At 41.0% G+C, this 26070-nt stretch overlaps 10 protein-coding genes across 10 annotated transcripts; 4 read left to right on the forward strand and 6 right to left on the reverse strand.

Moving 5' to 3' along the window:
* Positions 1-956: 956 nt before the first annotated feature.
* Positions 957-2351, reverse strand: EAF01_010987 (uncharacterized protein; the record flags this gene model as incomplete). The annotated part of the gene is made up of 1 exon (XM_038919244.1): positions 957-2351. One exon carries the CDS (start codon positions 2349-2351, stop codon positions 957-959), a length of 1395 nt encoding a protein of 464 aa, XP_038765115.1.
* A 1014-nt stretch (positions 2352-3365) lies between these two features.
* Positions 3366-4325, reverse strand: EAF01_010988 (uncharacterized protein; the record flags this gene model as incomplete). Its single annotated transcript, XM_038919245.1, has 1 exon — positions 3366-4325. One exon carries the CDS (start codon positions 4323-4325, stop codon positions 3366-3368), a length of 960 nt encoding a protein of 319 aa, XP_038765116.1.
* Positions 4326-5473: 1148 nt separating this feature from the next.
* Positions 5474-7351, reverse strand: EAF01_010989 (uncharacterized protein; the record flags this gene model as incomplete). The annotated part of the gene is made up of 3 exons (XM_038919246.1): positions 5474-6926; positions 7013-7139; positions 7213-7351. The coding sequence occupies 3 exons, from the start codon at positions 7349-7351 to the stop codon at positions 5474-5476; spliced, it is 1719 nt and encodes a 572-aa protein (XP_038765117.1).
* Positions 7352-7751: 400 nt separating this feature from the next.
* EAF01_010990 (uncharacterized protein) lies at positions 7752-8537 on the forward strand (the record flags this gene model as incomplete). The annotated part of the gene is made up of 2 exons (XM_038919247.1): positions 7752-7946; positions 8001-8537. The coding sequence occupies 2 exons, from the start codon at positions 7752-7754 to the stop codon at positions 8535-8537; spliced, it is 732 nt and encodes a 243-aa protein (XP_038765118.1).
* A 449-nt stretch (positions 8538-8986) lies between these two features.
* EAF01_010991 (uncharacterized protein) lies at positions 8987-10273 on the forward strand (the record flags this gene model as incomplete). Its single annotated transcript, XM_038919248.1, has 3 exons — positions 8987-9083; positions 9136-9980; positions 10050-10273. 2 exons carry the CDS (start codon positions 8987-8989, stop codon positions 9798-9800), a joined length of 762 nt encoding a protein of 253 aa, XP_038765119.1. The 3' UTR covers positions 9801-9980; positions 10050-10273.
* A 285-nt stretch (positions 10274-10558) lies between these two features.
* On the reverse strand, positions 10559-11782 carry EAF01_010992 (uncharacterized protein; the record flags this gene model as incomplete). Its single annotated transcript, XM_038919249.1, has 1 exon — positions 10559-11782. One exon carries the CDS (start codon positions 11780-11782, stop codon positions 10559-10561), a length of 1224 nt encoding a protein of 407 aa, XP_038765120.1.
* Positions 11783-15707: 3925 nt separating this feature from the next.
* Positions 15708-16189, reverse strand: EAF01_010993 (uncharacterized protein; the record flags this gene model as incomplete). The annotated part of the gene is made up of 2 exons (XM_038919250.1): positions 15708-15749; positions 15806-16189. 2 exons carry the CDS (start codon positions 16187-16189, stop codon positions 15708-15710), a joined length of 426 nt encoding a protein of 141 aa, XP_038765121.1.
* Positions 16190-16990: 801 nt separating this feature from the next.
* On the forward strand, positions 16991-17200 carry EAF01_010994 (uncharacterized protein; the record flags this gene model as incomplete). Its single annotated transcript, XM_038919251.1, has 1 exon — positions 16991-17200. One exon carries the CDS (start codon positions 16991-16993, stop codon positions 17198-17200), a length of 210 nt encoding a protein of 69 aa, XP_038765122.1.
* A 1614-nt stretch (positions 17201-18814) lies between these two features.
* Positions 18815-19369, forward strand: EAF01_010995 (uncharacterized protein; the record flags this gene model as incomplete). Its single annotated transcript, XM_038919252.1, has 1 exon — positions 18815-19369. The coding sequence occupies one exon, from the start codon at positions 18815-18817 to the stop codon at positions 19367-19369; it is 555 nt and encodes a 184-aa protein (XP_038765123.1).
* An 804-nt stretch (positions 19370-20173) lies between these two features.
* EAF01_010996 (uncharacterized protein) lies at positions 20174-20986 on the reverse strand (the record flags this gene model as incomplete). The annotated part of the gene is made up of 1 exon (XM_038919253.1): positions 20174-20986. One exon carries the CDS (start codon positions 20984-20986, stop codon positions 20174-20176), a length of 813 nt encoding a protein of 270 aa, XP_038765124.1.
* Positions 20987-26070: the final 5084 nt, after the last annotated feature.

The raw sequence follows: 26070 nt of genomic DNA on the forward strand, positions 1-26070 counted from the left end.
TTATAGTAAATTCTTAATCGATTTAGTCTATCTATAGCTAAGCTATACTAACTATATAATGTGTTTATATGTTTTCAATTATATAAAGTAGATAGGAAAGAATAATAAACAACCTATCTCCCTCGGAGCCTGTTTGAGTCTGTTATTATAAAATTTCGTTATATTATAGAACCTTCTAATCTTTTTATTTATTCTATTATAACCTTGACGACCCCCTGCTTCTTATATCTGTCTCTATTATTCCTTCCTACTCTATTCAATTTCTCTCAGTGTATCAAATCTTGTAGTTAGTATATCGCTGTCTAGTATATCTTTATATATATTTATTTAAATAATATATATAGTAATAAGTTTACATTTCTAAAATATATATTATTTATTATATTAAAAGCTTTATATGCGTTATTATTTTACTATAGAATATTATTACCTACATTGTGATTCTCTACTACTATTCGCGAACCAAGCAAAGCTCCAAGAAGGACTGAAACCAAAACTAAAACCTAGAACTTATTCCATCATCAACTTATAAACCACGTATCTAGGCGATGAAACATGTAGGCATCAGTCATCTAAAATCAAAGCCACCCTAGTCAAGATCATACCAAATTACCCATCAATAACTGGGAGGGCGAAGTCAAGTGTTACAATCATATCACTATAGTATGGTTGCTAATCTTGTGCACGTGGGATTTCGGCAAAGTTGAGGGTCAATATCACGCGGTCCCAATTCACGAAGAAAGGTTGACTAGACATCAAGATTTAATAGACTAACCAGATGCAAACCCTCGTTTGAAATCCTTACATAATTGAAATACCAGCCTGCTCGAAAACAAAGCATGAAATCGGTTAAATGAAATAACGACGCATGCAAGAGACTTCAATCCTCCAAAACGTCTGAATTCATGACCTTGTCTAGAAATCCACTTTGATCTCCTTGAATATCTGTAGCAGACTTAATACACTTTTTCCTTTATCAGCCTCTCGAGATGTCCACAATGATTCAACCCTTTCAGAGGTCCCCTAGCATCTCGTTTCCAAATACATTTATTGACCTCCCAGATTGCCCTGGGACAATTTGGATGACCTGGATATATTGACTGGAAGTTATGAGAAAAGGCCAGTTCTTTGAGTCCCTTCTCTATCGCATCAATGTAACATATCGTTGATGAGACTTCTTGAATTCCACTCCTCTCATCCAAACAATCATCGATGATTTTGGTAACCTGTTCCGAAATATCGATTAGGTTTCGCTGGAATCGGTGAACCGAGTTGGACATCTCCACTTCGCGCACGTGTTCACCGGCCGCAGATTTATTGTCGAGCCAATAGGTCATATAACCGACTGTATCATTACTATGTCCCTTGTCAGATTTCTTGTTCGAGCGCTGTAAAAATGGAAGCATTTTTAAAATCTCTGAGCGAGGTACAAAGTCAGGATTCGTTAGATTTTGGTCTGTTAAGACTTTGTAAATGCAAAATTCTACAGCGGATCGTAGCGCTCGACTGGTATCGTTGGCCGCTCCAAGTTCGGGCAAAAATGATTGGCCTATCTCGATTACTTTACGTAACCCCACGGATTTTCCGAGATACACATTTGACTGAGGCAACATGTATCCATCTCTTAACCCTCTCAGATATTCAATGAATAATTTTCTGATCAATTTTGACCTGACTGGCTGCTTGGATATAGATCCCCAATAGGGGTGGCTTATCCATTGTCTGAAATTGGAAGTTCTGATGGGTCTAACATCAGAAGTAAGTTCGGTCAAATCCTCTACCACCGCATTGGTGAGTATCATTGCGTCCTCCACGTGTCGACGAACCAGATCATAATATATCATATATTCATGATATAGCTTGTCAGCGTCAGCCTGTACGTCCTCAAATAGTTTTAGGAATTGGCGCCCTTGCGGGTAGTCTAGCATCTCGTTAATGAACCTGTTGAAGGTTAAAAGCGTGTTGCCTAGGAATGTATCCAATCGTCCTCGAAATATGTCTCCTTCTTTTCTGGTAGCATTGTAGGTGATATTCTTATATAATAATGGAATTGCAGATACACTGCTTGGGGTGATGATTTTGGCATTATAAGCACTTCTCATTTGTTTTCCGTGACGGAGCCGTCCGTCGATATAGGGTATAACATATGCCCAGGTCAAGAACAAACTCAGCAGAGAGAGTCCCAGCCACATCGTTTGAGTTACTTGAAAGTCTGCCAGCCATGAGCCATGGGGTTGAAGAGGAAGTCTGTACGTGTTGACATCTGAGTCAGAATCAGAGTCGGTAGCACTTGTGCTCGGGGTACGTTCCCTGCGTTTGATCAAAGACCCTCGAGGGTTTCTGGTGGGCATTGAGAAAGTAGAGAAGCTAAAGCCGTTTTGAGTATTGTATTAGAATTTGCAAATACCTGCGAGTCTATAGTTGACTTGAACTAATCGTTGATATTGAGCCGGGAGAATTTTGTGTGTGTGATGACAATCCGTTGGAGTCGAAAGATTAATCGTGGTCGTGAAGATTTACAACCTTTTTTTGTTCGTAAAGCTTTCTTTAAATGGTGCCCGAATATGGATGTGAGGATATCCTTTGTTGGAAATTGACGAGGGTTCCAAGAAACTTCAACAAGCCGCTATTGTTATGTGGTGCGCTCGCGATAGCCTATGTGACAAAGAAAGAATAGTAAGATAAAGAAACATTATACCTTTTGGCAACTGTGTTGAAAATATGTAACTTCCAGGGTTATCGATCCTGCATCGTGAAAGGCGCAATGAATAATAACATTTGGTCCATGGTCAAGATCTGTATCACGATAAATGACTATCATAGAGTCGTGCAAAACTAGATTCTTGTAGATATTGACAGAAGGCAATAAGAGAGGCAGTTGAAGAAAGTCGGTTTTGTCCATAAAGAAGCGTCCTATTAACCTTGGCTAAAAAGTAGTTGATGGGAGTAATGCTATGCTATGTCAGGTGATCAGATTCCACTATATTGAAATCATTTTATTGTTGCGAATGTTTCCTTTCATTATTGGATCATTGAATGTAGAATGACGCCTTCATCGTGAGTTACAGAACAAAATAGTACAATTCGCAGCGTGCTTGAATTATCTCTAGCTCAGGGAAACACTTGTCCGCAGTAGCGCAGATGGGCAAATGAATAGACACAGCTAGAAAGTTTCAAGAAAATTCCAAAATTCACGATTTGTTGAATAGCATATGTTAAATTGAGTGGTTTTCTAATCTCATGTGTGATAGATGCATCACCCTAGATTTCATCTTCAGGACAACAATATGTGGAATTCATGCAGATAGATTGCATTAACAATTCTTTAAAAGAGACTTAATACTTACACGAGCTGAACCACATCCTTAAGTGCTGAAGCTGATCAAGTCCCTCGTCAACTTCGCCTCATTAAATCTCCATCTAGCAACGTCAATCTGTCCCTTCCAATCCGGCTTATCGCATAGCTCATGAAGAAGACTGTGATATCTACCCATGTTCAAGTTGAATCCTAAGATATCCTTCTTCTCTGCCATTAATTGGATAATAAATGCCAGTTCCTGGAACATAACTCCGTGTCCACGTGTTCCCAGTTGCTCCAAAGATCCATGGTTGCAACAGCGTCCAACACAACTATATATGTGGAAAAAAGCATGACACATCTCGTGGACTAGGATACCGAATAACTTTTTCAACTTTTCTCCATTGAGCGGCTCCATTTCTGGTCCAACAAAGATGGTGATCGTGCTCCGTGGCCGGAAGCGACATTTGATAACATCTTTTTTTCCTCTACTGTAAACGGCCTTAGATTCCTGAGATGTGTGGCCTTGACAACCAGGTAGGTTATTGCCGGGTAAAGAAGTGATTAGAGTAACATATTCATTCAACGTACCTCGGAAAAACAAATCATCAAATATGTGAAAGTACTTTTCCAGGATGATTTTCGTTGATACGAGGCGAAGCTGATTTGGGGTATGGAGGATATCTATCACCTTCCACTTCTCAACCGCCTCTTCCTGGAGAGGACTTAGTTTTGAATCTGGATTAATATGTTTCCAGACAGCACCTACGAGACTTGCAGGTCGATGCTTAAACACCTTTAGGCGATTTAAAGTCAAACGTCGTCGAAAAAATAGTCTTCCGGAGAGATATCCCAGCTGGGGATTTGCTTTTCGAACGATCAGAGAATGTGGAAAGTAATTCTCATCTCTGTCTTGGGCGAATTGCTCTATTGCAGATCGACTTTGGCGAAGTAATTCGGCGTCACACCCTGTGACATGTGTGGGTCTGCCAATTCCGTTTGTCATTTTTGAAGGTATTTGACCCATCATGCGAGGGTTTTCGATGACGTTTGGAGGAATGTCGATATTGAAAAGTTATATGAGATATTCTAATGACATGCAATTAAGGAAATTGTCTCCAGCCAGTTCCCGTAGTGATAAATATAGTAAATGCAATCACTGGAAATGGGCGTCTTGGGCAGTAGCAACCGTATTAGCCGTAGGAATAAACCCATTCAAGATGCCGCAATTCTCCATCTCAGCCGTAGTTGACGAAAGGCATAGGATATACAGCATCTTATAATTTCAACACTACTTGAATTTGAAAATCCAGCGAAAGAGCAAGAGCATTTGCTCTCATGAAATACGAAGCTGTATACTTGTATGGCATACTAGGACTGACAGTAGGATGAAGCTCAATTCGACAAATAAGCGATCAAAATCAAACAAAGTCAATTGCTAAGTGGACTTCAAAGCGCTCGAAAAAGTTTGTAAGATACATTATAATAGTTGAGCGAATCAAGAGAATCAGTTCCAGTGACGATTTAGCTAATTCTGAGAACTACTCGAATTGATATTTTCAATGACCTAAAACCCCTACCTTCTCTATCAGTACGAAGGAATATCGTTATGTCCTTGGGAGGGTAAGATCAACTTTTATGCTGATATCTTCTCTGTTCACAACCAGAATAGAAAACCAATCTTTTATCCTCCAACATGGCCAAACTCTGTAAGAAATGAAAATCTAAAATATAGCTAGCACTGCGACCTGCATACCTCCAGGGGATAGTATAGAGGTCAAAAGTCTTTCAGTAGTAACTTCGATATCCTACAACTGTCCATTATCCATGACACGGGTCCCGTGGGCTAAACTTGATATATCCATAGACGTGTTTGCTTTAATTTGCTTTTTGACCTTGGGATCATTCGTACTAGTTTTGTTCCTCATGACTACCAGAATTTTTCATCAGACCTGAGAACAAGTATTACGCTCATTGCATGTGTTAGAACCATGTACTCAATTTTCGCAATGATCAAGAAAGATTGTGAACAGCGTTCCCGAAAAGGCGAGAGCCCAAGATTTAAAACTTCTGTCAATGAATTTTGTCTATAATTTTCAAGAGCCAGAATAACGCATACTTCTATAGTTTTATAAAAGATCTAATATTTTGACATCGTAAGAACTTTTAGGGGAATTAGCTTGAAGGAGCTGCGAGGTTTCCTCTAACACCTCCCTTCTCTCCGACTTCGCGTGCAGTGACAGTAACTGACAAATCCTTGCTAATGTTGATCATGACTTCGACCTTGCTACCCTTCTTGACACCTTTGACTGCGGCCTCTGCGAGAACATTTCCGACCTTCCAGATTTTCTCACGTTGCTCCTCTTCTTCCTCTTCGCTATCATCATCCTCAGAATCATCAGAGTTTGCGTCCTCAACCTTGGCGCCAGTGGATTTAGGTTTTGGCTCTGGCTTAGTGACCTTGATGTGAGATCCACCCTCGACAATCTTGATCAAAACATCACCACCTTCTTTAGGAGCAGCAATTTCAACAGTTCGGCGGGCTGGGACGGCAGTTTCGGCAGCAACAATTGGTGTGAAAACCCCATTGTCTGTCTCTCCTGAGATGGAAAGAACTCCAATGGCATTTGTGAGGTGCTGAACGGTAGTGACGGCAGCGTGAGTAGATTGCTCAATGTCTTGAGCATCAAATTCTTGAATGAGAGAGGCTTGAAGAGCAGCTCCACGGGCTTGCAATTCGGATGGGTTGATTGCGGTAGGGCTGGTAGATGGAGCAAGAACTGTTGCATTTTGGTAGATATATTTGACGTTTGATGCGATTTTTGGAGTGTGCGATGTACCACCAGAAAGGATGACCTCATCGATTTCCAACGCATCCAATCCAGCCTTCTTAACAACACCCTCGATCAATCTATTGAATCCTTCAAAGACCTTACGTCCAATGGTCTCATATCTAAGTCTGTTAATGGTAGAAGAGAAATCAATGCCCTCTGCTAAACTCTCAACACTGAAGTTGGAGTTTTGTCCGATACTAAGTGCTTTCTTAGTAGCTTCGGCTTCTGCCTTCAGTTTTGCGAAACTGCGTTGGTTTTCACGAGGGTCGATAGAGTTCCACTTGATGAACTCTTTGGAAAAGTGATCCATGAGAACCTGGTCCAAGTGAACACCAGCGAATTCGTAATCGTGTGCAGTGGCCAAAATGGTGTACATGCCACCTCTTGATGCGATAACTGCGACATCTGAGCGAGTTCCTCCGAGGTCTGCTACGATAACATTCTTATCCGCAACCTTGGCCTCTGGCCTTGCGTCATATGCCAACAAAGCAGCAACAGGCTCATTAATGAGTTGTAAAACCTCAACACCTGCATCGTTTGCTGCCTTTATCAAAGCAGCCTTCTGGTTGTCAGAGAAATTTGTTGGAATCGTGATGACAGCCGAGTTGACTTGTTTTCCGGTGTAATCTGATGCGGATTGTGCGAGACGACGGATAACTCGAGTTGCTACCTCAGAGACAGAGACGGTCGATGGTTCACCCTCCTCCTTATCTTGAATTTTGAATGCGATTGTGCCCTCGTGGTCCAAAGGGTGTGCAGAAGCATGGCTGTGTGTAGGGTCTATCGACTTGAAGCTGTGCGAGGGGCGGGGCAAAATGTTAGTCGACTTTCCCTTGGAATACTCCTGGGGTCCAAAGGGGCATTTATGATATTGACATACTCTTGTCCAAGGAAATCTCTGAAATAAGCAACAGTGTTTGTGCTGTTTCTAATAAGTTGTTGCTTGGCCTGTTGACCATAATATTCGTCTCCGTGGATATAGGACAAAATGGTAGGAATTTGACGATCTGTGGTCGAAATCAATCAGTTTGCCTCCCCATCCTGTTCGGATCTATTTTCGAGTGTGGTTTGATTACTCACCTCCATCCTCATTGGCAATAACTTCAGCTTTATCCTCGACAGTTGTGTAGGCGATTGAGCTGTTGGAGTTTCCGAAAGAGATACCAATGGCATTTCTCTCACCAGCAGTGCCGTTTGATGAGGGGGCTTCAGCTGCCATTTTTTAAATATATGAAGGATTATGAGAGAGAAATGAAAATTCTATGAATGAATTAGAAAAAGACTTTGACTCAAAATCAAAGGTTGTTATAGTTCTGTGTAAATACTGAATGTAATCCAAACCACCCAGAACTTTTTTACTTTTTCAAAATCGCATCGAGAATTTCACTAGCGCCATATCTTAGGTTAGCCCCCCCCCCACATTTTGTAGGCGCAAACGCAAGGCTGAGAAATCTGAACTTTTTGTCTAAGGTCGTTGGAGCAAATGTTAATAAATATACTCGAATAATATAATCAATACACAAACAAACTCAAGAAAATTCTCGACGACAACTACAGTTTGAGATACCGTTCAGCCATAGAAAATTACGCCCAAACAATCGTTTGCTCACCATACCATAATGTCGACAGAAACATTCGTACTTCCCGGCGATCATATTGCTTCAGAATTGTTACCTTCTCACCCAAGTTTACCATTGAAGCTCGGCCCTGGATTAAGACATATTCCTCCGAATACAATTACTTCAACTGTAGCAGGTCAAGTACGAACAGATTCGAGAAAGAATGCAGTGTGGGTTGAATTCAATGCTGGTCGAGTAAGAGATAAATCACAAATTTCTATTCTTCGGCACAGCTAACCTTTCCTTCAGTACATTCCGACAGTAGGAGATCTCGTAATTGCTTCCATTAGAAAATCTGCAGGAGATGTCTTTTATGCAAACCTTAGCGACTTTACATCGGATGCCAGTCTACCAGTTCTCTCCTTCGAGGGAGCTACGAAGAAAACCAGACCGCAGCTTGAAAAGGGCGCACTAGTATATGCACGAGTTACTCTTGCAAACAAACATATGGATCCTGAATTAGAATGTGTGTCAGCATCAACGGGTAAATCAGAAGGTTTGGGACCATTGGAGGGAGGGATGCTTTTCGATATCTCTCTCGGAATGGCAAGACGAATGATGATGGCTCGCCCAGCTGATCAAGGTGGTTTGACGATACTTGAGGAATTGGGAGAGGCTGGTGTTTCGTTTGAGATAGCCGTGGGAAGGAATGGAAAAGTTTGGGTGGATAGTAAGACAGTTAAGACTACATTGGCGATAGGAAAGGCCTTGAAAGAAACGGACGAAAAGGGTCTGTCACCGGAAGATCAAAAGAAACTAGCTAAAAAGCTGGGACGCGAGGCTTGAAATACGATATCCTAGAATAGAACAATTACGCCATTGGAGAAGCTTTGCAAGAGGCCGAATCAAAAGAGACGACCCCGTACCCACATTCCTCTCATGTCAGCCCTCACAGGATATGATACACGACCGCAATCCCTTTCCTCACTCCCTCACTCCCTCACTCCCTCACTCCCGCCACTCAAACTACAATAATCCTTCACAAGTTCGATTGGGCTTCTCTATAGCAGTACGCTTGGAGTCTACAGATGCTTCGAAGCGTTTATTCTCTAGAACAATGTGCAAGCCATGTCGATAATCAAGCGCAATGCATTCCAGTTGCCCCAAATTACTCACCAAGTTTCCGATTGATCAGCATGCGGTGACATGATGAAACTGGGAGGCAAACTAGGAAGTCTATATAATGATGGTGTACACCATGCAAATTTCTTCTTTAAGCACCCGGAATATACATCATGTTTTGCTTTACTACTACAATCACATTGGCTATTCTCTGCCTAGCCAAACCATCACTTTCGAGACCTGTCCCTAGAAATGAGAAAGGAGAACTTAGTAAGATCTCGCCCTATTTATCTAGTGATCAGAAATACTAATGCTTTACTAGTTGACATCAATATTCAGCTCATACCGGGACTAGACATAGGAGTTAATGTTGGTTGTGGTGATAGTATTGTGGATGTGAACCTCAACTCCTTGCGCCTGCCCTTCATTACTTGTGCCAACACCCAAAAATCAATTTCAACAACGGGTGTGAAGTTGCCATTGATGGGCAGAAATATGAATAGCAAACCCGTGGACTTGCCAACTTTGCCAAATCCTACTGGGCGTGTAAAGGCCATAGATTCGTCCATCCGAAGTTTGCCCAGTACCTCAGTGTCAACATCAATTAGCAAGTCAAAGTTCATCGGTCCTATAGCAGCTATAGATTCTTTAATGTTTAAGTCTTCAAGCGTCAGCACATCTGCCTCTATCAATATCAACTCAAGACGGCTCCACACACATCATCGTACATTGGCAGCCAATCCCCCACCTACCATATTCATAAAACCTGTTCCTACCTCGACGAATCCACCCAAGATGAAACATACTCATCACCGGCCAAAGAAGACTTCCAAGGCCATACAGTATACATCTGTGCATCCTCATCCCTCACCAGCTCAGACCTTAATCAAGAGATTTGAAACAACAACGAACTCATTGACAATCGACTCTCACACAACTACCCAATATTCACCTGGATCTCACCTCCACAAACAAGACTTTCCATAATACCAATTGACTCTATATCTGGTGGAAAGATTACATTGGCAACAAAGGCCTCAGGATGCTCATCGATAAGGAGGGCCACTTGGCATCCGCCCGCGGAGACTTTATATCCTCCTGTGGTTGAGCGTGAAGCAGCAAACAATGGTTGGAAGAGAACAGTTAGGTGGCATCCATCGGCTGAGAGTTAGTATCCTCCTGTAGTCGATCGCGGACTTCCAAACAAGGACTGGTGAATTGACGAATAATCATTAGATAAGTTTTACGTCCTGGCGTTTTTGTCTAGCTTATGCCAAGTGTGTCATTTATATCGTGTATATTGTTTGTCGTGCCTGGTAGCTGCAGTCCCCAACTCTAGATAGTCGATTGTTATCATACAAAAGCTGTAGGTGACGGCCAGGAGCCGATGTGGTGTCAATAAATATAAACCATTTCTTCCTCGCAAGTTTGCATCACAAATGTTTGTCGAAACAACTTTTTATCATCAAAGGGATCTTTTCTATTCAACACTTTTTGGTGATTTCAAACCTTGAAAGAACCTCTGTATGTAGTCCATCATACACGAAAACTCCAATGCTACATGTGTGGCAATATTTCTTGCAATCGTTCATTAAACATTACTCCCCCCCCCTGACCCCTCTCATCCCATGCATGACTTAGTATCCATACTCGATCGATATAGCAAGCCCAATTTTATACAGGATGCCAACTTTGAAAAGGCCCAAGTTCCGCTTGCGGCAACAATTCGATCCCAGCCTAACCCATCACAACCATCCATACATCATCTCATCATCATTATCATCAGGTCGATTCATTTCCTCATTATCTGCCACCGGCCAGTCCTGGAAATCCTCTTTTAGGCCTTGATCTTGGTTATCGCACATCGTCAACCCCACGAAAATCTCTTCCATCACTTCTCGTCCATTCTGGTTCCCCTCCTCAATGATCTCTTCCAGTTGGCGGCCTATCATAGAAACGAGTTCGTCGTCGTAATAATCTCCCCCATGACCATTGATAAAGTAGAATAGATTGATGAATCCTTGTTCCATACACCACCGGTCAATTTCCCGATTGTTTCTAATAGCATCTGCGATGTTTGATACTGAAGGGCTCGCTGTGGCTGCTTCATCAGACTCCGCCATGTTGGTATTCCGTGGAAATTCCGCCTCATCCCCAAGTCCTTCACTAATGAGTGATTCTCGTGTGGCTCTTTGCTCGTTTTCGTATTCTGCATCATTTTCCGCAGCTACCTCTTCAATATCTCCCCCAGCTTCAGCACGATTTTGTTCCGCTTCAAGCCTAATTGACTTTTTGATGATATCCCCAACCTTTTCCACATGGTCGTCGTTCCCGAAATCCAAAGTATGATAGTCCATATATTCTTCAAGGCAGGACCATCCGCGCTTCATGAGCCACTTATGTATTCCTTCGTCTTCATTCCGAATTCTGTAAATATTTTCGAGTTTTTTTTGCTCACAAACTTCGATATAGAGTTTTAGATTGCTGTCCCTCGATCCATCCGGGTCTTCGTCTTCATCGTAGTCCTCCCAATCGCTGTCGTCGGTCATTAGATCGAGAATTTCGTCTCTCTCTTGATTATCACCCCGGTCATTCTCTTCGACACCGTCTCCATCACAATTTTCCTCTTTCACAACCTCACCCATTTCCTCTTCATCCATATACTCCTCACTTGCTAATGCATCGCAAAGAAGCTTCTCGAATTCCGCGTCCAGTTTCTGATCCATGTCAACATAGTCCAATTCCTCCAACTCATCCTCATCCTCCTCGGCTCCCCAGTCTTGCAGCTCCTTATTTGCGAACGGGTCGCTGCTTCTGTAATTGCACAAGACTTCTTCGGCTTTCATATAATCTGCCGCACTTGTTGGATCATATTTATGTGTAACCATGAAGTCTTTGAAAGTTGGCCAGCCTCTTGTGTTGAGCCATTCGAGCCGAGAGAGCCTGCAGGTAAAGCTTGGTCTGCTCATTGTTGCTAGAGAATTTAGAAGGGAGTTTAATGTCTTAAGTTGTGCTGAGATGTTGTTGTGTTTGAATTGAGTTTTAGAGAGTAGCAAAGACTTTTAAAATTAATAGACTGTACATTTACTCCGGATAATCAGAACATGAATCCAGAAGCTCTAGCAACATGGAAGAGAGATAGCTATCTAACTTGAAGAACTTTTCAAGGTTATATTCGGAGCATCGGCTTAAGGTAGTGCCGTCAAACACTGGCCACAAATGGACTGATAGTAAAATTACAAGAACTTTAAGCTCTCAAGGTAAACTATAGCTATCCTAATGACTAGTTACCACCTGGATCTTGTAGCATATTAATTTGGATCGCTAAGATTCACTTTCTTCTTTTAATACATCGAGTGATTCCAATTTCAAGAATGCAAGAAATGAACGAGTATCTTGCGATAGTATTAGACAATGTGTTCCCGCATGTATTGTTAGTCGCTTAGAGCTTCTCTAAGCTATGGGGAATGGCATAATGTTGCTCAATCCTTTTTTATCTGGTGTGTATATTATAATCTATACTATAGAACATGATTCAGATAGTCTGACTCCATACCATGTCCAAAGACAAGGTATATTGAAGGAAAGTTATGGAGGTGAAACATGATAAAATGGGTCAGGGGAGTGGCCGCAGAAGTTATAGATATTTGAGCGTTGGAGAATTTTAGTACCTTTTCAGATGATTGATATGCAGTAGAATATAAAAATTCATAGAATAACAGATGACGAATATAAATATAAGTTGAACAAAGCAAGGCACAAACCCATTTCAATGAATCGCAATTTACGACTCTTATAAGGAATTGAATAGGTGTCGATTTCTTTAATTAGAACCTCACAATCAGCAAGTACATGGGCATTTATTTTGTCTATCTCCATGAAGACCTATCCCTCCAACATTCCTCCTACATCTCTGTTCTCTGTTTTACTTCGATACACTTGACAATATCATCCAATACTGCCGTTCTAGGAGTCTTTAACCATTAAGCCAACGAATGAATCCGCCGTATAACAGCCATAAGGTTCTGATTGAATAATGGCGTTCAAGTATGTCCGATCAGAACGCATTCATGTGTAATGAAACATTTCTCAGCATGATATAACATCATTAGGATCATTTCCTGCATCACTTAAAATAGCTTCACACTCTGCAACGTCGCCAAAATCCAGAAAATCAATCCTATCACACTCATATAGCCCGTCATTGTCAGTCTGAATCTCAGATCTCCCATTCCCACATGCCACATCCTCAACAAATTGCAAACCCATAGCAGATAAACTCTTCCCAGAAACAAAAACATTGTCGCTTTCAATCTTTCCCCGGAGATCGTCAAGTAGACGCAGGCCATTCGAACAAAAAGGCCTAATGTACATCCAAAAACATATACGAGTATATGCGCAAGAATTCTCTGTAGATGTGGTTCGGTTATCGTTAAGACTAGAGAGCGGGGAGTCCGGGTGAAATTTAAGCGGGGACTTTGATTTTCATGGATTTCACGACGATAGTTTCGGTTGCGACGCTCGAGTATGAGTTCTCGTGCGTAGCGAGTCATAGCTACGCCGAGATAGGTTCGCTGCATCGTGTGGAGCCAGTCTCGTTCCTCTCGGATTGCGTGAAGTCGAGCTCGTCTATTTCGAAGTTGATGTTGCAAGTTGGGCATTTTGGTAGTTGCGTCCCGCTGTTTTGGGAATTCTTTCTGTAAAGATGATTGATTGATGAGAGTCTTTGAAGTGTTGGAATAATTAGAGTATGCAGAATAGATAGAATAGATTTCTTTTCCTGTTCAGCTGGCTATGCATATTTATGTATGTTAATAGCTCTCAAGTAGGAATTAGTGTACTTGATCAGGTACGGCTGGCTGAATCATGCTATTGAGTGTACGTAGAGTTCATCTAGAAGCATAATTTGAGAAACGGTCTACGGTGCCAGTTCTCATCACCGTATTGTATATAGCACGCGAAACCATATCGATTGTGCTCTCAACTATGGATCTTATATCGCATAGCGGCGAGTTGTAATAGGCTTCTTATTTACAATCTTCAGTGGCCATATGTTGAAGAGGTTCGAAGACAAGAACATCAGCTAAGCCACTTATTGAAAGATTTCAACATTGCATGGCATTTCGAGATTGATACTTCCGATCGGATTCTCGAAAATAGTTTGTTTGTATAAATGAAGATTGATTTACTTAGTGCTATGTGGTCATCAGCAGGCATGATCTTCCAAAGAGAAGTCGTTTCCATCTTCATCTCCTCTTCATTCTACCTTGTCCACAACCCAATACCTTCACTTCTCAAACAACCCCTATCTCTTTCTTGATGATCATAATATTGGAGTATCAAGCTCTATTGCCACGTATCCGAAGCCCACACCCATAAAAATGGTTGTCAAAGCAAACTGCAACTTAGCCCTTCTACTAATTCTCTTCGACCAAACAACATCCGTACACCAATAGATACTCAAGTGAAGCCACATTCTACCCCAGCTTGACACAAAACTTTAACACAATCCTCCTCGGGAATGCCGCAGCTGCAAACAATGATTAAGGCTATGCGTGATAGTATGTAGATTGAGATGATGAATAAGATGAACTTGACTTTTCTCATGTTGAAATGGAATAACAAAGAAAATGTTCTACTAGTAGTAATCAATCTGAACTTGACTAGGCCGAGATTGATGATTATTTTTCGTGGTTCGTCGACGAGAATATTGAACCCTTCGAAAGAGTAAGCTCTCTGCCATTTACTGTAAATTCGACCGGGCGGCCGTTGATAGTATATCGCCGGGGTGGGAGGGGCAAATGCTCCTTAGGGACAGCCATCAGGATGCTATTTCGAATTGATATTGTTGTTTGAACATGCGTATCTTGGTGAAGTTTGATATTGCGTCGCTTCTTGGGTGAAGCCTTTCGTTTATTCGAATCGATCATGAGGAAACTTCATGATATCTTTGATACCTGTCGATTACGTTAGTATGTAAGTCAATCAAACTTAATTTTCGATACCTACTAACAGTATTGGTATGACTTCTTGCTCGATGCGCGAGGTTGGTTACGGAGACACGGTCAACTTTTCCTCCTGTGAATAGGTCTGTTTTTGGCACTCGAGTTTAAACAAAGCGTCGTACAAGTAATTCATTTTTGCACCACATAAAATTTCCTCGTACGGCTTCCATACATGACCGACCAAAACTCACTCGATGACCAAACTACTCGAATTTATGGCCTCCGAATTACAATTAACCAGTCCAACGTATCTGCAAACAACATGATACCACAGGAAGAAGGGTGAGTTCCTCCAGAAGACCCTATAAGCAAAACTATCAGCCAGATACGCGTATCTTTTATTCACCCAATAAGCTCACTCCATTCATCATCTCGATTCCCTTCATCCCATACACCCCGTTAACTATTTTCAGGCATTCTTCACGTCAAAGTTCCTAAGTGATAACACTAAGATAATTTGACCTCATTCATCAGTAACCCCTGCTCAATGCAATTGTTGGATTCAAATTCAAACGGTCTTCAGGACCGTTTGGCCGGATCTCATGAATGCTCCCTGGTCATGGATATCATCAAAAAGTTGGGTATGGAGGAGTCGGGCACAAGCCAATCTTCTGGGCTTCTAAGAATAGCATGGTATAGTAATTAGATCAAGGAGTTGTTTTCAATCAAACTTTTCCGACCACAGATGGCCTACCACAAAAAAGACTTGATAAATTAGATAAATTCTCTTAATTTGGTGATGATTAGAGTCTATAGATTGTGTCCCTCTGGTGTCAACACCAGTCTACCGGTTCACTTTGCACCAGTTAAACTACTAAATATGCCCTAAGCATAGCCTTCGCAATGAATATAACCACACAGCGTTCATATGTCAAAAATTGTGTCTCCTTCAATCTTTTGCAGATCCTCCACTACCGTAAGATGGGTATGACTACATCGCTAGTTAGTTATTATAACTATTCTTCGATTACTGTCGGTGAAACATACCCTCAAAGTGCCCATAAATTTAACTGGTTTCTTGTCATCGAGGATGACCTCACTTGGACTAGTGCTACCACTTGCAGAAATTTGCCTTCCATCGTGATTACCGGGTGCATCCGAACGGTTTTTAGCATCATTATTTGCGGCACTATTGGTTTGCGTCTGCTTGGAAGTGCTAGGAACGCCAGTGGATCTTTCAGCGTCAGATACTGATTCCTCCTCCTCGCTGGCCTCTCTGATTGCGGCTAGGATAAGCTTGCCCTGTTCGTAATCGTCGTCATCTTCGATTTTTAATTGATAAGAAACCATGAAATGATGCATGGACTTCCAGCCGTGCTTCTTGAGCCAAGCTGAATCAGTCAGTCGAGGTGTGTTAGTTGAAGAACTCATGATTGTAGAACTGATAAGGTTCAGGAGATGTCTTGCGAGATCCTACAAGGAACTAATAAGGTTGATCTGTTTTTGAAGTTTTGGTTTCAAGTGGGATTGTGTTTTCAGGAAGAAACCGTTCCGACTAGCAGCCTTATGAATATCATGGCGAGAAATGGGGAAGATGGGGGTGCGGGGTAGCCACTTTCCTTATTCACACTTAACACCGACTGAATTGTTGCATTGTTCTCTATAGGAGTGAATGGATATTAGCACCGCCAATCTACGGTGAATTCTTAGACTGCCGAGCATATTTTCGATGACTTACTGACTAACAATTCATGATTACTCTAATTGATAGGATTAATCGTCTCTTTCACTTTCTCTCATTCTAATACTAAAGTAGTTTCGAAAGATGTAACTTGCAAAGTCCCTGTAATATTACTTGCGAATTTCAGCCCAAATACATCTCAGAGAGTTTTCAGATGTGTTCTTTCCCTATAGGAGAATTGGGAGATGATAAGTGTTGGTTTTTAAGTATACTATCAGCAATTTCTTCACGGCACTGGCAGAAAAAGACTAGTTATATAGAAGTTCACGGTCCCAACTTGAAAATGAATGCACGAAATTTCAGAAAAGGCATTCAACGCGGGATAAGAGCTGACCTAGATTTGTGAATGCTTTCCTAATTGAAGAACTGTTGAGATTCATCGTCTTGTTGGTAGGTTTTTTTATACCTATATTTAGCAATCATGGAAAGTCAATTAAAGGACCTATTACGCCCCTCGAGAATGCATAGCCTTCGGCACCTAGATAGTCATCATGATCACCATCAAGATCATACTCTGCACTGCTATATGCACATCAAGTGTTCTCGCTCAAAAATCTGCCAGCCCTAATAGAACTCTATGGTCTATTGAATTGGCAAGCCCTGTTCACTTCCAGAATCTCATGACCACTAAAGGTGTCATTAGTCTTGCTCCACATGAAGCCACCCGATTGTGGTATGTAGTCTGCTCAGCCGCTGTCTAATAATGAGGTCACCGTGCTGTCTACTTGATATCTTTTGCGTGAGGTCTTTATAGTCTCCGCTCGGTGTAAACTGATGACCGTAGAAAATTTTATGTGATGCTGTTGGATGAAAATTTCCATGATTGCTGGATGAAGGCACTAACATATGGGGTAGTGGAATGAAAGGGGAAGGCATGATTTAGGCGAAGGAAGGTATCGTTGTGCGGAGTTCTTTCAGGGGACTCTTTCTGGAAATCCAAGCAATAGAATTCTCTCTTAGAAAATCTAATTCATTTCTAGCATAATTTGGAGAGCCAGATCTGGACAAGGGGGGTTATTTCAGATCCTCATGTCCCATTTCCCAAGCCCTCGCGTTGCGTAAGAAATACTTCGTGCATGTCCTCAGAGATTCGGTATGGAGAGCTGAGCTATTGTGCAGCTTTCATTTCATTGTTATCCATCAAATGGATGATAGTACGTGTCGAAGCTAGAGTGAAATGACATGCTATTAATATTGCCGGTTGCCGAACTGATCTCCTATCAACCTTCCCAAGGTACTCATCCGACATCGAAGATGGTGGAAAACTTTCATTTCATGTGTTGAATGTCGCCATCCAAAACCAGGGAAAAAGAAACAAACTCAATTGGGTGTTGAAATAGTTGGGGGCGGGAAAGTATAAAAAAATGCACCAAAAAGGATATACTTTGATCGATACCATGGCCGATGTTTCACAACATTGACAAACAGTGATAAAGATGCAGGAGAGTGAAGGAAGCAATAAGGTTAAGGTTCAAGAAAAGTGAAATTATTCCCATTTGTGGATTGCTCTTACCACAACCTTAATTTGAACTTTATTTAATCTCGTTACTAATTGATGAGATCATTATTTTGCTTGACGTTTACCTATTTACATTAACTCAAATCTATACAGTGCCATTTTGAGTAAAAGAAGTGTTCATAAAAGATTGTAACTAAATGTCAAAGAATTGTGGAAAAAGCTATTGTACTCGCACATACTTTGATTCATTCCTTGAGGTACTTTTGTTTCTGGTGTGAGCGGAAATGGCTCCAATGAAGAAATACAGCACGGGATAGAAACTGTAAAAAGGGAGGAGAAACTCTAAGTAGGAGGAGATATCGAGAAAAAGAGGGCTGACAAGGACAATCGAACATCTGCAGTGTATTGTGGAAATAGAGATGGCTATGGAATGCCCTCAGCGTCTGTCGCTTATTTGTTACTCGGATTACATACGATCTGTTCTTTGGTCGCTTTGATCGCATTCATGCGGCAACGAGTTCTCATCACACGACTTTACATACGTACATCAATGATGTCGCCGTATGGAACTTTATCTTCTTTATATATATCTCTTTCTACGAGCTTGCCCCTTTTTTTTCTACACACAACTTTCTATACACATGAGTATCAACACAAGCTACTCAAATATCTGCATTCATCTATACTAGAGATTAAATCTTAAAATTACCACACTATCAAGCGACAAACCTTTCATGAAACCATCAGGACCCGATACTATCTCATAAACTCTGAAGTTTATCAGCAAACTCAACTTAGATCGAGTTTCCTCATAAAGCCTCAACCGCAACAGAGTACTTGAATACTTCATTCAATAATGTGTATCAGCTTCTCCTCTCCTTCCCCAGCCCACTCTCCTCTCGAATCTCTCCGCCCCGCCAATCCTACTCCTTACCATCCCGAAAACCTTCCATCAATCTTATCCCCTTTCTTTCGTCCCTCCAACCCAACTCCCTACCATCCACAAAACCTTCCCCAGGATCTCGAAGAGACACGATCAATTTGCCGCGTCCTCAAAGAAGCTGGATTTATCAATATAGTGCAATTCTTGGATTCGCATGATTTAAGAGAGGATGAGAAGAATCGCATTCTGAGGGCATGGGAGTTCAATGAGGGAATGAGAGAGGACTGCTTGGTCCAGAATGCAAAGGAGGAGATCTTGATGCAGAGAGAAAATGGGGTTGATGCTGGGAGAGAGAAGGAGAATGAGGTCTTTGCCTTGTTTGTTTGCATTAAGAAACAGGCCAACACTGTGAAAGCAAAAGTGTTGGGCGAGAAGAAGAATTTCATCACTCATCAGGCACCCATACCCCAAAAAACAAGTGAAGAGATGAATTATAGCTCCGATGAATCTTATTTCTCCAGTTTCTAACGGGGAGGAGTATTCACTGGAACAACTATCAATAATGGAGCGGCACAGAAGACAGGCTAAGAGATTCTATTTTCGCCGGACGGAATGATATCTTGTCAAATGAAGTTGACGAAAACATAACATAAAGCCTGATGTTGAAGGGTTCAAAGCATGTCACAACGATGCTAGGCAGATACGATACCCCGTGTCTGCAATGAAGACACAAAAAGTTTTAATGAGTGTACTTACACTTTCGAATGGTTCCGTTGCAAGGAAAAATGGTAATGGCGACGAGTTAATGAGATCGTTGTCTCACCTCACAGCAATCGATTCATGGGATCACTGATTACTCAGAAGTGGGGGCACTAACTGAGTGCATGGCATGCACGTGGTATGATTTTAGTTGGTTTATGCATGGCTAGCGTTGGAGAATTGACCGTCAAGCGAATGCCATACGCTGAATTGAAATGTCGATCTACCAAACTTTATTGCCCTCGAACTGTGATGTGACTTGTGAGTAAATGCACATTGGTACTTCGACCTCACTAGCCCCCTTGAGGTTTTCCGGAGGCCTTTACACTATTAGGTTAGTGTACTTCTCCAGGTTCCGATGTTCAATATCTAATCTATCAAAGCATAAAAGATTTCATGTAACATCAAGGGATTCCGAATGAACACGAGAACTGTGGCCGGAATAGTTATCAAGCAGATGGAGTCTTAATTTCTCTACTAGTAACCCGCCAAAAGAAGCTCTTGGTATCATCTCAACAAGCAAAGCAAAATCGAAACGTCCATTCAGTATCCCTCGCCATCCTGACTGCGAAACTAAATATTGTAGGAAGGATCATCATCATAGTCATCCACGAAATCATTCTGATCATCGTAGAAATACCCATAATCATCGTTACCTCCACCATCAAAATCTTCATAACCAAAAGCCTCGCTGACACTATCATCGTCTACCATTTCTCCATGAACATCAACATCAACATCGACATTCTCATCCGATGCTTTTTCCCTGGATGAAATCCTATCCAGTTCCTCCACGGTCTCAATCCCAGACACCTGAGACCCATCGTCCACTTCGTCATCACTAACTACCTCCGCAAATCCGATTGATTCCACTGCACCATCATCCACTTCCTCATCACTAACCACATCTAAAACCCCGGCTGACTCTTCTACATCATCTTCATCTTCCCTTTTCATGTCACTGACCACGTCCAAATACCCGATTGATTCCACGAAACCATCATCCTCTTCCTCATCACTAACCACATCCAAAACCCCGACTAATTCAACCACGCCATTTTCTTCTTCCGAGCTCTCTACACCTCGCCTATCCTCCACATCCTCTTCATCGTTAGCCGCCCTGAACTCCAATCTTCTTAGATCCTCCCCCATCGAATCCTCCTCCTTCATTCTCTCAATCATTTCTTTTGCCATTTCTAGATCTTCATCATTGTGTAATTTCAATCCATGTGAGAACATGAAATCGTTCATGCTACGGAATCCAGCATCTCTGAGGATTCTATAGGTTGATTTACGGGGCTCGGGGCTTGCTGAATAGCTTGGTTGATCGGCATCTTTGATAGATTGAGGGGAGGAAGAGAGTTGGGTTTCGGAAGAGCCGCTCATTTTGGCGCAGGCTTTTGGTTCAGAGTATGTTAGTTGTTTTAATGTATCGAATTCATTTGCGTTGCAGGACTTTAAATTGGGCGTGTGTTGAGGTTGATAGGAATTGGAGTTGTATTGTGGAAATTCGGTCACTGATAGAAGATCTACTGAAAACTATCTAGGAAGGAGTGTTGATACCGAGGCCGATAACGCGTATTTGGATAATATACTAAAAATAGATTTTTGCTTAGTCAAAATGTAAATTTAGTATTTGATGATGTATTAATAAGTATAAAATATTCAATTCAATATACAATCTAAAGAGAATAAGCAAAATAAATAGAAAAAAATAAAATTGTTAATTAAAATTTAAGGAATCGTGTTACAACGGGTTAATAACAGCCTGTGGAATCACCAGCGTATAGGCTATAGTGGTACTATAAGCCTCGGTGATTCAGCTGTAGTATACCGGGGGACGCTAGGCACTTAGGAAAGCCTCAGGCATGTATATATTATTAATCATAGGATACTCTAGAAATATAGGACATAGTTCCTAGGATAATAGGTCCAAGGAAAGACAGAATATAGTAAGTAAGAAGGCTTCACTAGGATTAGTAATGTCCTAGGGGATTAGCCCTAGGATAAAAGAATAAGCTAGGATACTAAGAGTCACGGGATTAGTGTCCTGTGATGGACAGCTCAGGAACGACAGTGCTCTAGGAGCGCCTAGCTGTTCTAACTATTTAAGAAGGACGAAGATCTATATAAGGAAATGGGTTTCATTACAATATAGAGCTTCGTGCTCAAGAACAATCATTAGTTTCATTACTATAATTACGAGAATTGCAACCAGTTACAACCTTATTGAATTCCTACTTGAAGTCTAATTTAAACCACCTCGAGAGAACTCTAGACACTTCCACATGACCCTAGAGGCAGCTCCCGTAACAAATCGATTGATATAATTTCTTTTGAATTATTTCAAAAATTGAAGTTTATATTCAATTTAATGAAATGATTTAAAAAAAAAAGTAATATCTATTAATTCTTTAAGTTTTAATTAATAGTTCAATATTTTTCTATTTTATTTTATTTGTTTTTCAAAGTTTATATATTTAATTAAAATATTCTTTTATTATTATAGTAAATGCTTAAGGTTAGATTAATTATATTATAAGGAATTCTTATTAAGTTTATTTTACTTTTTTTTTTTATATACAAAAGAGATTTTTATTAAGCTTATCTTGTTTGTTTTAAAATAGTTTGTATATTATAAAAAAAACAATTTGAAAAAAGTTATATATTAGAATTAAATATTAATATATTTTCTATAAAAAATTCTGAAATATATTTTAAAATAATAGAAATAAGATTAATAATAAGAGCTATTTAGTAATCTAATTTTCCTTTGTTACGGAGGTACCCGCACCGCAACATGGATTATAAGATAAACCTAAGGCCTTGGTGTTGGAACCTACGAAAACAGCACTGTAGGGATAGTTGAATTGAAGGGTAACGAAAGATAGCGGTAACCAGATAAGTAATCAGTGATTAAAAGATAGGTACCTATCTTTTGTTGTTACCTACCCTACAGTGGGCACAGGGTAAGCAGCAGTCACAGGTCGGCTAGAGAGCACAGGTTAGATAAGCGGTGGCATCATTACCAGTCACGGGATGGACATCACGTGATCAGGAAACCGACTTGTCGAAATCGGCTTTACGGTAATCGACTTGTCGATTCATAAGGTACGAAGATCTATATAAGGGAATGGGTTTCATTATAATGTAGAGCTTCGTGCTCAAGAACAATCATTAGTTTCATTACTATAGTTACGAGAATTGCAACCAGTTACCAACCTTATTGAATTCCTACTTGAAGTCTAGTCTAAACCACCTCGAGAGAACTCTAGACACTTCCACGTGACCCTAGAGGCAGCTCCCGTAACATCCTTATAGGTTATTATTTCCTCAATAAGATTGTACTAATATAATACAAAACTTTTTTCTGAAATCTTTATGAATATATTACATAAATCATAGAAATTCTTTTTGTAATAGGTAAAAATCTATTTTTGGTATATAGATCAAATGCACGTTATTGGCCTCGATAGTTGATAAAGTCTTAAAAGAAAGGAACAAAGGTGGGGTAGAAGATTCCATATCGTTAAATGAATTGAAATGCGTGAGTAAGAAAAATAAATTGGATTGAATGAATGACTGTTTAAATAGAATGTGACAGTCAACAACTTACGCGAGCTGGTTCTTAAGTTTCTTTAACGCTTGTATTATTGTCAGAGACAGTTCTTTGTAGTATGCAAAAGAAAATATTAGTTGATGATTATATTCAAATATATGTGAGCTTTGTATGGTTGATACAAGATTATCGCCATTCACCATCTCAAGAGTCGCCTTCGTTTTATGATCTGAGAAACCAACGTTGCAATATCCCTCGTATAACCCATTCAGTGTCCAGAATTTCGCCTTTCATGGGCTCCCAAAACAATGAATTCCATCCGTCAACAGTACCGCAATAATCTACGTAAGCTCCTGTCCATCCGCACTCCGATCCTCTGGAAGCCTCTGTAGCATATTATTCGTAAAGGTCTCATGTCCCGCCAACAACAACCTTAGAACAGCCACAATAGCACCATCTAATCCTTGCTCCTTGAACAATTGCTTTTTTTCCCTTCAGGGTATTTACGGCAATAGGATTATCGACTGCAAGAGTGACATTCACGACTTCAATGATTAATTACGCGTCTAATTCTGATATTGAAGGAGGTAGGAGAGCGGAGTCTGTAACATCTTGTAGAAGAGAAAGGTAGAAGGCTGCGAGGGAGCCGAGGAGGGGAGCATCGGGGAGGAGACCACCGTTCTAAAGAGTGGTTTGAGAAGAGAGCTTGGACACTGTTGTCAAGGGTTGTGGTATCGTTTATGAGGACTAACACGGTCGAGGGTCATAAGAGGGCTTTGATAGATACCATTTTGAGTTACGAGGAGTAATATATGAGTGATTGTAAAAGTATATCAAGTTTTTGACATGGGTAACTCAAAAATTAAGTTAAAAAGTGGCAAGAAGTAAAAAGTCTAGGTGAGTAAAGAAGGCACGGCGAAGATAAATTTGTAGAGAAAGTAGTGATTGAGAGATTTATAGATCGTGGAGGGATCCTCATCAATCGTCAATTATTCCCAACCTAGGGTTAACATCTTTCTAGATATATCCACCTACAACTAGGCCTTGGTGCTCGTTAATGGTCGATCGAATTATCAGATTGATTCGATTCAATTATAGACCGAAAAAGATTGAATGTTACAACACAACAGCATATGAGAGGATGGCTTGAATGAACTTATAGAATTACCAACGACTTGAATAAAGCTATACGCATTGTCGAGCTCTAAACGACTGCTTCATCAATGTCATAAATATAACCACACAGGCTATAGATAGAGCGAATGACAGCCTTTCGAAATAGTTGACAAGAAGGTACCAAACGATCTACCGTGGACTTAGCATTGAATAGCGTTGTGATGTGCAGCGCTATTTGATAGACACCAAAACTATTCACAGTCCATTACAATGGGGTTAACCGAACCGCCTAGGCCAGTCGGCACAAGTGGCTGGCACGTGAGGCACGTGTCAAAGATGTGATAGCGATCGATCGTTCTGCAAAGGGGTTCGAGCAACATTTGAGGAACAAGGATCCTCACTCCATATGATTTGTACAGTGTAGAGGAGATAGAAAGGCCAGAATCCTGTTGATCGCGCAATCACCTGTTTGCTGTCTCTGCACGGTACCTGATCGAGGCACACGGGTACCTTACCGCGAAGTATATCTGATTCCCAAAACTTAGAATGCCGGGCTTATCCTCTAGCTCCCGAGCTCCCCCATATGCTTTAACGCGTCGGCTGGGAACTCATGTGAACGATTAAATGCAGGCACTATTTCTGAGTTTGTACCTATGGTGCGCTTGAGGTTGAGTGTCCTATCCCGCTGTGTGAGTTCTTAGGAGGAGATACAGTATCCGTGTCATGAAGAGCCTAGACTCCATCGTATAGCACAATGAATCATGTCAATTATCGAGCTCAATCAGATATAAATGGAAAAGACAATGTTTATGCCAGAAAGTAAGTGTGCACGCAGCAAGAGACACACGCACGCACACATACATGAGAGAGAACTCATTGCCGTTCTGCCGCTTTCAGCTTCCGGGCGGTGAGTCCAGACTTTTTGGACTTAACACGGCTCCGGAAATAATTTTCAAGACGGTTCTTATTCCCAGTCGATGAATATTTTCTTAATTTCTTGTCTAAATCTGACGGTGAAGGTGGAGGAGGGAGGTAGGTGGTTGAAGAAAACTCGTCTTTTTTTTCTTCAGATATGCAACAAAAACGAATTGTCGGTCGCATTCACGTGATAGATCTGGGCAGAATAAAGCGGTAACTTGCTGGATTATGTAAACTAATTGAATAAAAACATGATTGTGACTTATGTAATATCTCTTCTCTATCTCTTCTCTATCTCTTCCTTCTATCCCTCATCACTACACAGTAATTCCGATCTATTGCATTAATTAATGATTCATCTTCATCTCAGACTTTGTACAATGAAGGAAAGACATATCATACATATTATCAGGACTCGACTGGTAGTGCCTGGAGTACCCTTGGATATCCTTCGAAGATCAATCAGTTGGGACCCGCTCCTTCATGATAACGCTCAATAGCAGAGACGGTCTGGATGGTGCAATCTGGTAGTATTCTTATTACCCTTTGCATGTTCATATTACAGAGGTTGGGGAGGTAGGTGAATCTGTTGACTGTACTCCGTATGTGGATTCTATCGTATCAACATCCACGAGGAGATGGAACTACTTTAAGGATATCTTTCAAGTTTCTACCTCGATAGGGGCATCAAGTGGGTCATTGTTATCACATCTTATAACGACTTGAAACCACCAAGGATTCGTTCGACGAACAACTGAATGATACGAATGGCATGCCCATATTGGAAATGTTCTACTCGATTTACCGACAGGAGGTACCTCCCTCGTCTAGAGCCTCGTCTAGAGCTCGGATGTACAAATATACAGAGGACACGATA

Source organism: Botrytis porri, assembly GCF_014898465.1.
Source record: "Botrytis porri strain MUCL 3234 chromosome Unknown BPOR_019, whole genome shotgun sequence".
NCBI lineage: Eukaryota > Fungi > Ascomycota > Leotiomycetes > Helotiales > Sclerotiniaceae > Botrytis > Botrytis porri.